The 18346-nt window shown below is 30.3% G+C and overlaps 2 protein-coding genes across 2 annotated transcripts; both read right to left on the bottom strand.

Moving 5' to 3' along the window:
- Positions 1-3234: 3234 nt before the first annotated feature.
- Positions 3235-5151, bottom strand: LOC111902805 (60S ribosomal protein L7-4). Its single transcript, XM_023898613.3, has 7 exons — positions 5003-5151; positions 4318-4509; positions 4137-4234; positions 3990-4047; positions 3833-3912; positions 3643-3745; positions 3235-3554 (listed from the first exon to the last, which is right to left on the bottom strand). Exons 2-7 carry the CDS (start codon positions 4498-4500, stop codon positions 3339-3341), a joined length of 738 nt encoding a protein of 245 aa, XP_023754381.1. The 5' UTR covers positions 4501-4509; positions 5003-5151; the 3' UTR covers positions 3235-3338.
- Positions 5152-14600: 9449 nt separating this feature from the next.
- Positions 14601-16429, bottom strand: LOC111902803 (tyrosine-protein phosphatase DSP1). Its single transcript, XM_023898612.3, has 4 exons — positions 16129-16429; positions 15813-15906; positions 15126-15227; positions 14601-15018 (listed from the first exon to the last, which is right to left on the bottom strand). Exons 1-4 carry the CDS (start codon positions 16362-16364, stop codon positions 14827-14829), a joined length of 624 nt encoding a protein of 207 aa, XP_023754380.1. The 5' UTR covers positions 16365-16429; the 3' UTR covers positions 14601-14826.
- Between the last annotated feature and the right edge of the window lie 1917 nt (positions 16430-18346).

The following is an 18346-nucleotide window of genomic DNA, read 5'->3' as shown; positions in this document are numbered from 1 at the left end:
TAAGTTAAAATTATTTGAGGTAAAGAAAACATAAATATAAAAATTTTCTATTACTAGAACCAAAATCTCAATTTTCAGATAGCACATTCTTGTACATTATGTATTCATTTCTGTAAACATTGTACCTTAGCTTACTTTTAATTGTGTTTGTTCTGGAAATATCAATAGCAAATGAACAATACTCTACACTCAGAGCATCCATATTACAATTAAATAAATATATGAGATCAATTGTGGCATATCCAACGGCTAGAATAAATTGAAATGAACAGTAATCTTTTCTTATACAAACCCATTTTGGTATTTTTCATATATATATATATATATATATATATATATAAAACCATTTTTTTCTTTGAAAAATAATCATTTTTTCAAGATGTCTATTCCAAATTAATGTTTATATTGGGGAGTTTGTTTCCATTCGGAGTTGGATCTTCAAAATCCTAAGTTAATTTTAGTTTTTTTTCAACTTTATTTTTTAAAAGAAGATATATATATATATATCTAAAATATTCATTTCGAAGTTTTTAATGTCGCTTAGTGGTTATTTTTTAGGGTAAATTACAACAATCGTCCCTCGTGTAGGTGCCAGATTGCACGTTTGGTCCTTATTTTTAAAAATTAACTCAGACAGTCCATGTGTATGTTTTTTTTGCACGCTTAGTCCCTCCACGCATTAAAAGACTATTTTGCCCTTATTTATTTGTTTTTTGATTAATTTTCCATTTATTTATTATTTATTAATTATTTATGGATTTGTTTATAACTAATCTATTATTTTTAATTAATTATAATTTTTAGAAAAGGAAACACCCCCTTAAATTAACTCTAACCCCTTTAGCCATCAATCAACCACTGACAACTACAACACTACCAATCACCTCTAGCCACCAGTAGACCTGACAATGGAACGGGTTTGGAGCGAATCGGTCTTGATCCAAACTCTTTTAACAAATTTCAAAATACGATCCAAACCCGCAGGGTTTTAAATAATTAGACCCATACCCTTATCCACCGAATCAACGAATATCCAAACCCGCCCCGTAACCCAAAGGTTTTTTAAATAATCAAACACGTTTTAATTAATTCCTAAAATAAAATTTCTTAAATAAAAAATATCTACTATATCTTAATATTTAAAATAACATTTTTTAAATAAAAAAATTGATTTAGAAAATGACATTACATACTCGAGGAATTTCAATTGGAATTAAAAATCACTATTGCAACAAATTTGAATTGATTTATGATTGTCGGTTGTAGTGATAACGAATAGTAATTGCCAACTTTTTTCATGTTAAAAAATGATTTATTGAATTAGAATTGGATATGACGATTTCTTGATGAATATAAATTGAATGACATTATGGTTATGGATAGAAGTCTATAAGTTTAAAAACCGACTTATCGATTCCTATGTAAAAGCGTTTTTTTCTTTGGCCTTTGCCCTTTGGACTTTTGATTGGAATTAAAATTAAACGTTAAGAAGTATAAAATATAAATGTTAATTCTAAAATTTATATGGGGCGGGTTATAAATGGAACGGATCTGTGATGATCCATACCCGACCCATTTAATAAAAGGGTTAGCGGGTATGGATCGTTAACGGGTAAACGAATAAAAAACTACGCTCCAAACCCATCTAATTCTTATGGGTTTGGATCGGATCAGGGTCAAAACCCGCTCCATTGCCAGGTCTAGCCACCAGCCACTTCCCGCCACCATTCATCAACAACGAAAAGCATCGAAAACTACAACTTATCTTCATCTCTTTTTTGTCTCTTTCTCTCTCTCTCTCTCACGCACACATACCTTTCTCTCTTTCTTTCTCTCTCTTTCTTCCTCTCTCTCTCTCTCTCTAAAATCTGGTACCTCATGAACCACTGGAAACGACCATCCACCGCCACTTAACCAAACCAAACCCAAAACATACGCTGCATTCGAAACCCTGGGCGACGAAGTTAGAAAACCCTCAGATCGGAACCCTAAGACGATGACGTTCCAACCCTGAGACGATGAAGGTTCGAAGCAACTCATCTCTACAACAAAAATGGTGCAAATCGTCCACCAGATCTATAAGCTTTGACGAACTACCACCCTCGTCTCCTGATTTGTGAGTCCATCGATGATGTTTTCAGGAGAACAGGTAGTGACGACGAAGGTGTAGATCTGAGATGTTGTAGATCTGCGATGACGAAGGTTTTCACAAAAATGAAGGCGATAGCGATAAAGACGACGATGGTCAAGATCTGACGAAGAGGTCACCTTCTCCGACGAGGTAGCAGTCACAACCACGTGGCAGTTCCAAAGAAGGTGAGGCGTTTATAAATAGTGAAGTTTTTGATGGTGATGGAGATGGAGATTTAGATGGTTTTTTTAGGGTTTAGACAAAGATATGGGATGGTGATAGGTGACGGCAGTACACCGAAGGAAGTGGAGATGTTTCTGATGGTTGTTTAGATGTTTGGTGGTGGTGATGAACGTTTCTGGTGATGCTATATAGAGTTTGAGAGAGAAAAACATAAACTAGATTAACAAACTTGAAAATGTGGGGTAGGTGGGGTCATATTTCTTTTTTTAATTAATAATAATAATAATAATAACATTAAATTAATAGGAAAAGAAATACACAAAGGGGATTATGATCATTTTATATCTATCATGGAATACATACGCAACAAAAACACATATCAGGGACGAAGCATGCAAGTTTTAAACAAACAAGATCCAAGTTAATTTTAAAAAATAAAAACTAAACATGCTTTCTCACACTTACACGATTGGTTTAATTTACCCTTATTTTTACTAAAATCAATTTTTTTTGATTATTTTTTTCAGACACCTAACACATTAAATTCTATTGAGTTAACTTAATTTCTTCATATTTCTCGTTTAATTTGTATATATTTATAAAACTATATGCCAACTTTGTTTATATTTTTTCTTTGATTTTTAGTTTTTTTTTACAGAAATAGAAAAGACGATAAGGGAACATAAAGAAAAAAAAAAAAAAGCAAAACATCGTATCTTATACAACATATATATAACTATCACTTGGTCCTAATTCGGTTTTGAGCTAAAACCCAAACAAGAAACATACATTCGGCTTGGTTTCCTGTTTGCACAATAACCCAATTTCGGTTTCCGTCTAGTCCTTTAGGCACACTAACCCCTAAATAAAACTACAAATATACTCTGCATATTAAAAAAAAAAAAACAACACATGAATAGTGACATAAAGCATGCAAATGAATTTAACTAAACATAAATAAATTCCAAAAACTCCAAATAACAACAAATCACCAAAACAAAAACAAAAAAACATTATAAAAAATCTAATTCATTCTCCTAATGAGTTCATTGATATAATCTTCACGATTTCCAGCATCACCACCTTCAACATAATGATTCCTCTTCTTCTTCATCCCACCAAGAGGCGCCTTCAACTTAAACGGCCACAAAAAGTTATTCGCCTCCTTAAAATGTGGGCCCGCAGTCAAAATCTCATGTATAAGATCTTCCACACAAATCAACCCAAATTTCCCCAAACCCTATAAAAAATAAATAAATAAATAACATCAAAATCTAATAATAATAAAATACAATAAATAATAATAAGTAATAACAATATAAACAAACCTGTTCAACAATAGAATTATCCGTTAGTGCAATTCTTTGTTTGTTGAGCTTTCCATATCCTCTCTTGTATATCAACTCCTTCACACTTTTTAAATTTGGATACCTAAATGAAATTAACAAAATTGGAAATTGTAATAATTTTTAAAATTTTGGGAATTTGTTATAATTTATAAATTGTAACGATTTGTACCCGTATGTCACATATGGTTCTACTCTGTGAAGCATGTTTAATGTTGCTTTGTTGACTTTCAAGAAGACTCCGTTAAATATCTGTTTATATAAATATAATTTAATAGACATCAATTTAATAACGTTGTTGGGTAAAAAAAAAAGTAAAAAAAAAAAACCTGTCTCAAACGTAAAAGCTGCAAAATCTTCTTTGATTTAGGGTCCATAGCGTTGATACTAGACATTGTGCACAAAAAAAAATTATATTTATGTAACATAAATATTAATAAAAAAAATAAGAAATTGGGTTTTATTTGAAAACCTACCCACGGATGCGAATGATGAACAACATTTTGGCTTCTGGGTTAACATAGAATCCACCTTTCAATCTTGCTTCACGTTTCAATTGAATTAGCTCCTTTTGCTGAATTTATGATGAAATTCATGAGTGATTGAGGAAAATGATTATATAAAGAAACAGGAGAAATGAGAAATAAGAATGAATACCTGATCTTCATACTCTTTGGTGTATTGTTTGGCTCTATTGAAGATCAATTTCCTGTTTGCAGCATTCTTCTTCTTCACGAGTTCAGTTTCTTGCTTCTTTGCTAAAGCCCATTCTTCGTTTCTCTTTTGTTTCTTCAATACAGATTCAGGAACCAATTGTCCTAACTTTGTATCTTCAACCATTTCTTCACACTACAAATTCTCATATAAACAATAAATTCATTACAAAAACCAGAGAATGTTTCGATATAACAGCTGATTGCTTACAATAATCACATTCTCTCAGCTACAAACAAACGAAAATCGTGATCTAAAGTAACTTTTTTTTTTTACATCCAATACAAATCGTAGTGCAAATTTAAAGCAACAAAGAGTAATACATTCCAGACAAACTAAGAAAGTTGTGGAATTGAAAGATGATAACATAATCTCAAGTAGTAAAAAAGCTCTTTCATTAAGAAAAAATCTAGACATTCGGTGTTCTCTAATCGTAAAAAACCTAACTACAATCTTCGAGTACTAAGAACAATCGCAAAAGGCTGCAGATATAAATCCGAATACTCTACATATCATAAACTAGAAGAAATGATTTCCAAACTGAATGATACATACAACCCAAAACGATTTGATCGTATATACGCACTAATCACGAATATGATGATGCGATGAAGAACTAGAAACTTACGGTGGGTAATGTGCAGTTCGGAAAAGTATGATAACCGGAAGCGTCGCCGGCGGGAAGAGGCCGCCTTTATAGTTTATAAACTACCGAACTCTGAAAATAAAAGGGGAAATAGGGTTATGTAATTCTAGGGTTAGTTTTTCCTCTTTCATGTTTATGGGCTATGATTGGCATTACCAATTGGGCCTACTTGTCAAGATAATTGGGCCTGAGTGAAACATTGGATCGTTATTGGAAATAGTGAAAACCCGCTGTTTATGAAAATATGTAAGCAAATGTATTTTTGAAAGAGTAAATTACTGAAATCATCCTGTGGTTTGGTCAAAATTTCACGTTTGGTCCCTAATTCTTTTTTGCACTCGGATCGTCCCTGTGGTTTGATTTTGTTGCGTTTTTTGTCCCTATGGCTTGGTAAAAATTGAATGTTTGATCCCTAACTTTATGTATATAAGGGACCAAAAGTGCAACAAAATCAAACCACAGGGACGAAAACGCAACAAAATAAACCATAGAGACGATCCGAGTGCAAAAAAAAAATTAGGGACCAAACGTGTAATTTTGACGATTTCAATAATTTACTCTTTTTGAAATGAGACATGTTTTGTGAAAATCCATGAAAGTGACTTCTTCACAAAGTCCATCTCAAGAGTCATCATGCATGTGGATTCTCACCGACTTGTAACTATTGAGGACATATAGTCAACAACCCATTGATTATATCATGTTAGACATCTTATTTTCACCACTAGAAAATCAAGTATCATCGACTTCTTGAATCATCGTTAACTGTTGTTGAAGATGACAAATTAACATCGGATCATATATGTTAGAAAAGTAAGCATTGTTGATTCTTTTAGCAACATGATCTAACCAATATTATACATAATTAATTATTTAAAGATAAAAAGTCGAAATAATTCAAGGAACTATCGCTCATTTTCCATTTTGGACCTATATTTTTTTGTTTCATTTTAGTCATTTAATTCTATTTTTTTGTCATAATTTCATCATTGTGACTACAACAAACCTTAACAAGATGACGTCATTTTATATCTTGACATGTCACGTGGTTGTTAATGTGAATTTTTTTTTCAAAAAGAAAATATTGTGTTTTTCTTCCTATTTCTAGTCATTGTTTTTCATCCTTAACGATCGATAATTACAAATATCATTCCCGGTGCATTATTTTGCTAATCGATTTTCACACCAATTACGTACCTCGCTATCATTTTTTTACTTTGCTACTAAATTACAATGATATTGCTAATTGATTTCCGGGAAAAATACTAATCTAGCCAAAATCCTTAAATATCTATCCAAAATTAGCAAAAAAAAAAAAAAAACATTAGACAAAACTAGCCCATGAAAGAGTAGTTTTTATATTCGTCTACTGTTTTGCTAATTCGTCTATTGTTTCGTATTTTGTATAATTTTTTTAATTATTTTGATGATATAAAACCGTAGGTTATTTTAAAACCTACAATTTTCTCTGTATTAACTATGGTTTTGGGGGTAAAATCTACGGTTTTGGACTTTTGGTAAAAAAGCTACGGTTTTGTTTTTATTTTTATTTCTTTATATTTTCTTAATAAATAGTACTTTTTTTGAGTGTGGACTACTTTTTTGTTAAACTTGACTACTTTTAATCAAAATAATCCACAAAAATACTCTCTATTAAAAAATAAAAATAAATAAAAATAAAAATAAAACCGTAGCTATTTTACCAAAACCGTAGATTTTACCCCCAAAACCGTAGTTAAAAAAAAAAAAAAAAAAAAAACTGTAGATTTTACCCAAACTGCTATGGTTTGGAAACCGTAGTTTATACAGAGAAAACCGTAGGTTTTATATCTTTAAAATAATATTTTTATACAAAACACGAAACAGTAGACGAATTAGTGAAACAGTAGACGAATTTTAAAACCTACGGTTTCGTGGGCTATTTTGGGACATATCCTAATTTTTAGCTAAAATTATTAATCACTTCCGTAATTTGGTTAGATTAGTAATTAACCCTTGATTTACTTTGCTACTAAAAGTATAATGATATTATTAATAACCCTTGTTGTAAGGATTTAGCAACAATCAACTAACATTGTAAGGATTTGATTGATTAACGGATTAACAATAACAAAAGTCAAATCTTCAAAACATTTATAGTTCCAAGTTAGAACGTATTCTAAAGAGTGTTTAACAAAACATTTAGGGAGTAGTTAACATTTGTACTTGCAACGCAGACAATAAAGGGCTAAGATGTTGTTTGTTTTTTCGAAGTAAAAATTCATAAAATATGCAAACCACCTCTGCAATCCTCTGTAGCAGAAGATGTGGAACAAACGGCTGCAACCTATAATAAGAAGCATGTTTGTTTTTTAACATCTGCAGTAAACTAAAATTTAAATAAACTAATTTTATAAACTGAAAATAGTTCTCAACACTGAAACTTAATAATTCTAGTCTTAAACATTGAAATAAAAATAACAAGAACATGTAAAAAAACAAAAATATAAAACTTTAAAAAAAAAAAACTTAAAAAAATGTAAAAGAAGCTAATAGTTTTATTCTAGAAAAAAAAAACTAATTTTAAAAAACATTAAAAAAGAAAATAATAAAAAAAATTAAAAAAGTATTGCAAACGTTGTCTACAAAGTTCGTAAAAAATTATACACGTTAAAAAAGATGTAAGTGAAATTGAAAATATTATTAATAAAACGGTAAAATAAATTAAAAAAATCAAGTTAAAAAAAATCGTGGAAATTATAAAAATAAATTGTATCACATCTGTAAATAAAAATTTAAGAAAATCAAAGTTTAAAAAAAAAATAAATAAAAGTTATACAAAAATTCTTAAAAAAACACTTAGAAAAAATGAAAGTTGAAGAGGTTAGAAGAGGCAAGTCAAGTGCTGCGTCACGCAGCACACACGCAGATGTTTTGTAGTATGAAGTCTTCCAAAAAACAAACTGCCGCGAAAGGGAAAGTGCTGCGCGTGTGCTGCGCCGCGCAGCAATAAGTAGTTTGAAGAGGTTTTTATAGAAAAACAAACAGCACCTAAGTGTTAAAAAGAGCTTAAAACCGTGGTCGTCCTTATTTTAAACAATCAACCTTTAGATAAAACCCCCTAAAGTTGTCTGTAATAGTTATTGTCACAAAGATAAATCTATATTAAGTTCCAACACAAAACAGTGCCAAATGTTCATTTGAATACCAATTTAATAAAAAAAAATGCCCAAACAATGTTTAAAACCCAAATTCGATCATAAGTTGTCATAATTTGAAACTCATAGTCGGAGACAATTGTAATAAAATTATTAGCTAATTAGTTTCGCGTGTACATTACATTAACCAACCAACAATAATTTGAGTTCATACATCAATATAAGCAAAATAAAGAACAAACCCTAGATTTAGACATCATAATGATGAATAAAAGATAAAAACTCATCAAAATACCAAATCCAATGCAATATAGTCAATGTAGTCTCTTCTAGTAACACTAAAATGGATTAATTCATGTTAATCATCAGTAAAGAACGAAAAATCGAATCAAAATAAATACGTGAATAAATAGAAAATTTAACCTAAGCAAAGATCAATGAAGTATGGAAATGAAGATTCACAATGCAATCTAACCTTTTAAATCTCTTAACTTTGGAGTAATCCTTTGCAAAATAGTCCCAAAAACTTGGAAATGTGGGTAAAACCCCCCTTACAACCCTAGAGAGAGAGAGCTAGAAAATCATATGACAAAATATGGGAGGATATTACATTTATATGGGAATATGCACAAAGCCACAACCTAGGAAAATCCTCCTTAACAAATGAAGGTTTTTTTTTGTCACATGTCAATCTCTCAAGAATTTTGACACTTGTCATTTTTTAGTATTTTTGAAATAAATATTATTCACTTGTCAATTTTTGGTTTGTTTTAATTTTTAAAATTAAAGTCATATATTTATATATGTAAAGTATTAAATATCATATATATGATATTCGATTGCAATAAATGCGTTTTCTTTATTTTCTTATTTTAAAGTTGTACATTATTTTTTTTTTACACTTTAATGTTTAAACTTTTTTTTTAAATCAATCCGTGTAATACACGGGTCTCACACCTAGTGTTGGTATAAAACACGCTCAAGAGTGATTTCTAATAGGATTCTCACTACTTGGGGAAAATCCATATTGTTTAGGTAACAAAGTCTATGCCTTGAGGAAATACATGTCTTCAAAATTATACAACCATGGCCTAGGGATTTTTTACACATGGTCGTGGAAAATTTGGGAAATGCTCGATCATATCTATTTTCTTCTGGTAAGCTCCAATAATCCATCTTAATTGTTGATGTAGTTGTTCATAAGGGTTAAAAGAATATATAACGATTTAGTGTTGAATCTGAATGGAAAACAAAATAAATAACTATTTAGCATGAATATTGCCATATAAGATGTGTACATTTGGGTTGATATCATTTTTCTTGTTTAATTGTCTAGGAAATGACAAACTCTTTTCATTTTTACTTGAATGTGCACATAAACATAAGAAATTAAAACATTATGTATGATACAATCATCAACATATGATCCACATTAAGAAAGTAAACCATACGCATTCAGTAAAAAACAAATTATAAGAGATGATTAAGTGAGGTAGGATTAACAAATTGAATATGATCCACAATAAGCATATGATCTAAATAAGTAACTTAACCATACGATCCAATAACAAAAACAAATGATCAGAGAAAAGTTGGAGTTAACATGTATGTGAATGTAGAAAAACGATGATAAATGTTAAAATATAGACTAAATTACATTCTTTTATCAGATTTAGAAAAGGACTTCCTTTTTATATGAAGAGGTGAAGAAGATACTCTCTTATAAGGCTCAAGCTACGAAATTTACAAGAATGGTCCTTTTACTACAAAATCTTTCACTATAGCCACCACATGAGAAGGAACTAAGTAACATCTTCATAAATTTCCAAAATAAACCCTTCCCCATCAATTTCATGACATTATAGTCCTAATTAGTCAATAAGTCAAATAAACACTTTTGAGTCTTGAATGTCATAAAATAAAAAAATACCTATTGACTTAAATAAATAGTTTTTGACAAGTTTTTTTTATTCTAACTTATTTAAAAACGCCTATTAAAAATAGAAACAAAATTAAATTTGTATCCTTGCTTGTTTTAATCCTGAAACACAATTATTTACGAATTACATAAGCTAATAAATATTTTTTTAGGAAAATATGTTTTAAATAAATAATCCCTATCAACCCCTATGTTGGAACCATATAATATCAACAATATCCGACATGTTACATATGAATACATTTTTTTTTGTGTTATTTTCGTTTTGATGCTATTTTTAAACTATTGTTATATTATTTATCTTTTATTTTATGTTGCTTATTTGATTATTTTTAATTTAGATCATAGTGATTTTCTCAATTACCAAATATGTTTTTTAAAGTAAGGTAACCTTTAATCTCTTGTTGCTGGAAAATTATATTTATTTTATATTTTGATGTATATTTTATATACAATACCATATTTTAATTAACATTTTAAATATATGATATTAAAAGTTATAAGTTAGACCGTTGTGACTTTAACCAAATTAAATATATTATGTTTTTGACTTTAAACTAAAACAATAAAAAAACGTGGAATGTATTCGTCATAAAATCAATTTAATACCATTCAAATTAATTTTTATATTTGAACGTATATAGCTTTTTAGAGCTTTTTTAACTTTTAACTTTAAAAATAACCTTAGGATTTTTTTTTTCCGAATTAGGAGCTTTTAATTTTTATTTAAACAAAAAACTATTAATCCAAAAACTAATTTAAGTAATTTTTTAGAGTTTTTAAGTTTTAGTTTTATTTAAATTTATATTTTTAAAATGTTACCAATTATTTGTGCCAAACACTTACTACACAAATAAAAGCTATAACTTCAATCTCTTAGTTATTTTTGTGTTTTATATAAAAGGATGACTCGATCCATTATAAGAATTAAGAAATATAAAAATTCGTCAAATAAATCCATTATAAGGGCTATTTCCGAAAGTATTGTGTCAAGTTATGTACTAAGGGGTGTTTGGCTTAGCTTTTTAGAGGCCAAAAGTCATTTTCCAAAAAGTCCTGACTTTTCCAAAAAGTTGATTTTTCTTCTATCCAAAATCCAAAGGTTGCTTTTAAAAGTCTTTTGCCAAACATCTTTTGACTTTGATCTTTTACTAAAAGGTCTTTTGGCATATGAAAATCTAAGCCAAACACCCCTTAAAGCATCTAAAAGCTACCTCCACACGTATTTCGGTAAGTTATGTTGTATAATTTTTATCCATGTTCATTGAGTTATAAATCAATAAATATACAAACTATATATTTATAATTTATGTTAGATTTTGAACTTTACTATCAAGTCAATAGGAATAGACCACCATGTGAAAAGCACATGCTTTTATTCTAAGAATAAATTATAATGACTACAACATCCAAAAAGGGAAACAAAGTCGAAGGGAATTTCAACAAATAGACCATGGGAATCTTGTAATGGTCAAGTGATCGTATATAATTATATTTCAACAAATTCACAAGTTCAATTTCACTTTATGACCACATTAAAGTAACAAAGAAGTGATATATAATTATATATAGCGAGAGATACAACCTTCTCTCTTCACTATGGATGTGTAACTGGATTCTGTTTTAGAAAAGATCAACTCTACAAATACTAAAAACTTAAAAGATATTCAAAAGTATCGATTGAAAAGCAAGCATTGATAGAAGACAATACATATGTCTAAATGTCACACCATGAAATTCAAATTTAGAAAACTTCTAATAATGGAAGTACTAATCTTTTCCTAAAGTGTTATGTCCCATCGACCAAAAACTAGATCTCTCCCCTTACCCACAAGTGAGAGTCGTATTAATATGATGCACGTATTTGTAAGGTGAAAAGTTATAGAATGATATGGACATTACTAGATAGAAAGCATGTTAAATTGTTAGGTAAAAGGTTTTGATTGTAATCAATTATTGAAGTTTCGAATTATATTTATTTGTTATTTAACCTTTTTAGATTAAAAAAACACTGGAATTTTTAGAACAATATGAATTTTATTAAAATACATTTAACAAAGATAAAAACAACTAAATGGAAGGAACCATTACAATATCGCAACTATAGAGTTTTGCAGTTGGCCACGGCCGACTCTGAGCACATGCGGGGTGTACGACCGCATAAGGGTTGTGTCATCAGGTCCTGAAATTTTATTTTCCGTGGTTCTGTAACTAATCCATTGGTACTCCGTCACTATTTTATCGTTAATCTGTCAATATCTGTCGTTAATCTGTCCATATCTGTTGTTAATCTGAAATTTTATGGTTCCATTTTTAATTTTCGCGCATAGCGTTCAAAATAAACGGACGGATCGTGCAACTAGCCCACTTAATTAATAGAACCCATTTCTCAATTTAACTTCGTTTTTTTACTTCTTTAATCCATCGTTCTTCTTCTTCAATTGGTCCTTTTTCTATGATAGTTGTAACATATACTAATAACTACAAATGATTATTTCTTAAACTTTGTCTTCAAACATACCTTTTTGTTCTTATGATTTCTTAAAGACCTGATTTTATTGATGAGAAAAACCAATTCAAATGGTAGAAAACTTAAAATTTTAGTATATGCTTCAAACTCCAATCTCCACAAACCTGTTAGGACATCCATAATGCATTGAACTTCATAAAATTCAATGAATTGACACGTCATCTTTTTACAATCCATACAACTCTATCATTTTTTCCTACAATGTATTGAACTCTACAAAGTTCAATAGAATGTTCCAAAAGATAATTTATAGTAAATGTTTAATAATTAAAAACTTTCATTTTTCCTATTGAAGAGTTCAATGGCCATAAAACTCCAAATCCATTGAATGTCAATGTGACATCTTATAATGGTAGAATTTCATCTATTGAAGTCATCTCATTCAACTATCACATTAAACTCATCATTGTAGATGCTCTTAATACAATGGTTCCAATTTGAACGCCAATTTTTATTGATATTAGTATCACTAATGCATTTTGCTTCTTAAATTTGGACAAATTTCACCAAAGTTCCTTATCATTTTTCTTACTATTGGTTATCCAATCGTGACATTTACCCTTTTGCAAAATTCGTTTTTCAAAATTCGTTTTCATTGGTTATCACTCAGAATCACGAATTCATGCTGTCCTTTTTTGAACTTTTTTGTATTTTCGTTATCTTTTTTATACAATTAGAGTTCATGCATTATTTTTGCTAATTGAAAGACTTGAAGTATCTAACAAAAATTAAGAAAAAAAAAGTTATGTAACTTTTAAAAAAAGTCAAATATTAATAATCAAATTTAAAGAGCTTTTATTATTATTATTGAAATCGTTTTTTTAGATTAATAATATACAATATTTAAATTTTATTGAATGATTTTTTGAATTTTATCACAGTTAACCTTTTCATGTTAATATATACTTAGTTTACTTGTATCATTTAACCTTTAAAAATGTATTTTTTGACTAATTATTTTATATTGTTTTAATCTCTAATAATATGGTATATTATTTTAATTTCATATATTACAATATATTGATTTTATTTAATATTATTGTGAAGTATTTTTTTTTAGTTTATAAATATTGCATATATTAAAATAAACAAAATATGTGAAAAGACTTTATAAAATATTTTATAAAGATGAAGATAAATTAGTTAATTTTATAAATAAAAAATAAAATGATCAATGATTGGAGATGAATTACATTAATACTATTTTATTTAATAAAGCTAGTAGAAACATGATATAACATAAAAAAAACCGTATACATACATATGGTTGATAATTGGAGATCGATAATTAGAGATGCCTCTAATGTACTTTTCATATAATTTAGACTCTATAATTAAACTCTAATAAAAACGTTTATTTTGGTGATAATAATTAAAAAAGTAGTCATTTAATGATTGGGCCCTCCAATTATTGTCATTTTATCAAGTAGCACACAAAAGTGGAGAAGGTTTTTTCTTTTGTATATTTTTTGGCAATCCATTGAAAAAAAGGTTATTTTTAGGTTTTATCATTGTAACTCAAAATTCTGAATGAAAATCACCAAACTTTTATAATTTTTTCTAGGGTTTTATCTAGAAAAGTCTTATTATTTTGAGAATTTTTTTGATTAAGACCTAATTTTCTTTAATAGAAAAATCCCGATTATTTAACATTTTACTCAAATTAACGAAAAAAAATCAAATTTTACATTATTTTAATAGTAAAACGACAAATTATGTGATTTTCTCAAAATAAGAGACTTTTTTGTACAATTTTTTTAAGACTTTATGAAATTTTTTTCTCAAAATAATAAGATTCTTCTGCATAAAACTTTTTTTTCTATGTGTAATTCTCAAATTTTGATATATTTTTTTATTGTGACGAGTTTAACCTACTACAACAGTTGCAGTATTCAACATAAATTGTTTTTGTCAAACTTACGGTGACTTTCATTCACAATGGTTAAACCGTAAAAACAGCTGAATGCACATAAATTAGAGATGAATAAGGCGACCATCTTATAAATACTTTAATTTTCAAATTTTTTTTTATAAATTAAATACATTAACTAATTTACTCCTACCACCAGGAAAACCTAATTTAAGTAATCCTCAAGGAATGGAAAACACCATTCCTTAATTGCTAAACATATTTTTATCCGGGAATGGAAACACTAATTCCAGTTTTATTCCACCATCATCGGAAACACCTATTCCAGTTTCACCTTCTTTTGGTACATGAACATGGAGATGGTGGAATATCCTTAAACCCAGAGGCATCAAACAACTCCATAAACCTCTGATCTGAAACCCTAGCTTTAGCAGCTGCAAACCTTTGATACTCATCAAAAATAGATGTCAAACACCATCTCTGTATTTTTCTCAAGCATCCCACTAAACAACCCGTTCGATGCTGAATTCCAAAAGGGGGAAACAAGGACTAATGTCAAACTTAAGGGACCTAAATTGAAAATAATATGACATAGACAATGACACAGACTATATATATCTCTCTCTTACCTTGCCTCTTTTGCAATGGATCAACAATGGGTGATTTCTTACATCTAGAACAACTTTTAATGCTTCACGAATTGTGTCCTCTGGGATATTAACGAAAGGTTCCTGCATTGATAATGGGATGAATGAATGAACTTAAAGATTTTGATTTGAAGAAGTGTTTGTTTTTTGGAATCTTGTTCTAGTTCTAGAGTATCTATGGTCCCAAGGAACTTTGAATATTTGTGAAAAAGGAACATTGAAGGGGGACAAATGCACATGTATGTTCTGAGATGAAGATTACCTTCCAAAATAATGGAGACAATGCATGTTTTGAATGTTGAACAGAATTAACAAGTTGAAGATACGTACAACTATCTATCGCTATTCACTTAGAAAGGAAATAAGCTACTTTGGAAATCAAATCTCAAGCAACAAACGGAATAATTTTCATGGATATGGTAGAATAAGTGAATAACAAGTGCTTCTGATAGATTCCAGAAGCTTGTGATTAATGTAGGAACTTGAGAAAGGAATTTATGAAGTGTAGGAAACTGAAGTATGGATTATATAAGTTATCGATGTGAATCATGAAGAAAAGCAACGAATTCAGCTACGAGGAGAATACAGAATTGAAGTAATTTTCAAATCTAAGCAGCTAAAGAAGTAAACAATTATTGCAATCATAAGACTATGAAGTATGATCTATACCTTGGTGCCTTCGATTCCGAATTGAAACAATTGGATCCGATTAGCCTTCAGAAATTCCATGTTATGCTCCGGATACGGTTCAGGACACAAATATCTAGAAACACAAAACACCAAATAAACTGTCAAATTCTCTCTTAAATTAAGCACGCAAGTTGATCCGAAGCAGCGACATGACTAAACATCAATCCAGCCGTCGACTGAAAAACCTCGTAATCATCTCCAATTACAATTTTGAATGAATTTACGATACTATTCCGACACCACCTGTAGCTACAGAGAACAATTGATACATAATTACACACAAATAGCGACTTACACGATGGAGCGAAGGCCTAGGGTTTTGAGAAACGAGAAGTTAGCGGTATCGGGGAATCCTGAACGGAATATGCCATTATCAACCATGGAGAAATTAAGCGGAGGCGTGTAGAGCTCTTCCCCATTTGAATCGAAGTTATCAACGGCGGTGGTTGATAGCTTGGTGACAGATTGAACTACTTCGATGGTTCTGATGATGTCACGGCCGTGTTGGTTGAGTTCTTGGTCTAGTTTCATTGCAAGGGGAAGTTTTGAGAGAGGTGAAAGAAGAAGAAAGGCTATGGCGGTTATGGTGGCTTGCAGGAATATATGTTATTTATAGGGTGTGGGGACGATGGGGAAGGAGGCGACGGCAAGTGATACGTGGCGTGTTTGGATTGGCTAGTCAAAATTAACAAAGAGGTGACGACTTTCAAGTTTCGACCCTTATTTTTTTTCCCCAAGTAATTGAAAATACTAATTATGAAAGAGCATTCATAAACGGAAACTCAAAAGGGAATAATGTTAGTATTTATCTAATTGTTTTACCAGTCATTGACCACCGTTATTTAATAAGAAAATATAATAGTTATTTTTTAAATTCTTTTTACTTAGCCATAAAAATTAAAAACGACCAATATTATAAAGATCATAAGTTTTTAAGCGTGTGATTAAAAAAAATCCTAAATTTATTATTATTATTATCAGAGAAAATTACAAATTAACCAAAAACCCTAATTACTTTGTGGAAAATAGCAAAAAAAAAAAAAAAAAAATACAAAATTACATTCTACCTTTGTAGATGGACATATTACTCTCCTTTTCAATTAAGATTTTGTGAAATTTTCGTTTTTTACTATGAAATTAATAGGGTTTGACTACAAAACAACCTTATTATATATAAACTTTTATAAAAAATTATTAGTTTAAATGTTATCGGGATTGTTCATGAAATTGTTCATAATTGCATATGGGTAAGAAAATCGCTTCACAGAGAGTTTTCTAACAAAACAGAGTGAAAAAAAACAAAAAAAAAAACGTTTTTATAGCTGGGCAGGGCTTGGTTCGCAGATGGCAACCTATGTTCTCAGATGGACTGGTCCATCTACGAATTTACAAGTTGCTGAAGCACGGGCTATGCTTTACCAGCTTGTACGCTCGCAGATGGACTAGTCCATCTGCAAACATAGCCTACCCATCTGCGAACCTCCTTATTCGATTACATCGTTTGCTCATTTAATTAATTTATTTAACAATTAATTTTCTTGTAGCATAACATTCAAAAAGATCACTAGTGATCTCTATCGGGTGGTCCAGGATCCTAAGGAATCCCTTAGGACTTTTGTGAACAAGTTTGGCAGGGAAGCCCTAAGTATCCCCAACATCGACATGGGAACTGCAATCGAAGCCTTTAAAATAGGCCTAAAGAAAGATTCAACTTTCTATGAAGACCTCGTAATGACTCCATGCAAGAAGATGGACGAAGTCAGAAGAAGAGCACTAAGGTTCATCAGAATCGAAGAGGACAAGGAGATCCAAAAAAGGAGAAACCCACCAAGCTCTTATGATCACCCCAATAGAAATGCCGATTCCTCGGCCCAAAGATCCTATACGTCAAAACCATATTCCAAACCTGATCATCATATGGTTAGTGCCCTTGAAGATGAGGGAGAGGAAGAAAATTTTCCTAAGATTTCTGACTATTGTTTTTCTGTGGATATTTCAGGTGTAATATTTGCCATGCGGAATCTTAGAGACAAAGCAAGATGGCCAAGAAAGGGAGAAAAATCCACCGCATGGAAAGACAAGTCCAAATGGTGTGCATACCATGAAGACTTCGGTCACATCATGGATGATTGCTTAGCCCTTAGGAAGCAGATCATCTAACTCCTAGGAAAAGGTTACCTTAAAGAAATCATTGGAAGAAGAAAGGGGAGATCTAAAGAACGATCAGGATCCCTAGAAGATCCTCAACAAACCAGGATCCCCCCTGCTGACGCCAAGGTAATCAATGTGATCTCTATAGGATTTGACATTTATGGTACCTCTTATTCTACAACCAAGAGGTACGCCAAGGTATCCAAAACGGAGAAGGAAAAAGGACCACGGAAGAACACGTCGATCTCAAAAGAAAAGGAGATCACCTTCGACGAAGCAGCTAGACAAGACGTCTGGGATCCTCACCTTGACGGATTGGTGATTACTCTCTACATCGCCAATTATTTCTTCAGAAGGATACT

This window comes from Lactuca sativa, chromosome 7 (genome assembly GCF_002870075.4).
Source record: "Lactuca sativa cultivar Salinas chromosome 7, Lsat_Salinas_v11, whole genome shotgun sequence".
In the NCBI taxonomy this organism is placed as follows: Eukaryota; Viridiplantae; Streptophyta; class Magnoliopsida; order Asterales; family Asteraceae; genus Lactuca; species Lactuca sativa.
The sequence above is the reverse complement of the archived record's forward strand: the minus strand, read 5'-3'. Positions and strand labels throughout refer to the sequence as shown.

Excerpts from the sequence above, each read along its gene's own strand:
- LOC111902805 (XM_023898613.3), bottom strand. The coding sequence starts at position 4,500 with ATGGTTGAAGATACAAAGTTAGGACAATTGGTTCCTGAATCTGTATTG. Across the intron at positions 3,913-3,989 it reads AGCTTTTACGTTTGAGACAG|ATATTTAACGGAGTCTTCTT; the intron begins GTTTTTTTTTTT and ends TTATATAAACAG. Across the intron at positions 3,746-3,832 it reads GAACCATATGTGACATACGG|GTATCCAAATTTAAAAAGTG; the intron begins GTACAAATCGTT and ends AATTTCATTTAG.
- LOC111902803 (XM_023898612.3), bottom strand. The coding sequence starts at position 16,364 with ATGAAACTAGACCAAGAACTCAACCAACACGGCCGTGACATCATCAGA. Across the intron at positions 15,907-16,128 it reads CTAGGCCTTCGCTCCATCGT|ATATTTGTGTCCTGAACCGT; the intron begins GTAAGTCGCTAT and ends TTGTGTTTCTAG. Across the intron at positions 15,228-15,812 it reads TCGGAATCGAAGGCACCAAG|GAACCTTTCGTTAATATCCC; the intron begins GTATAGATCATA and ends TTATCAATGCAG.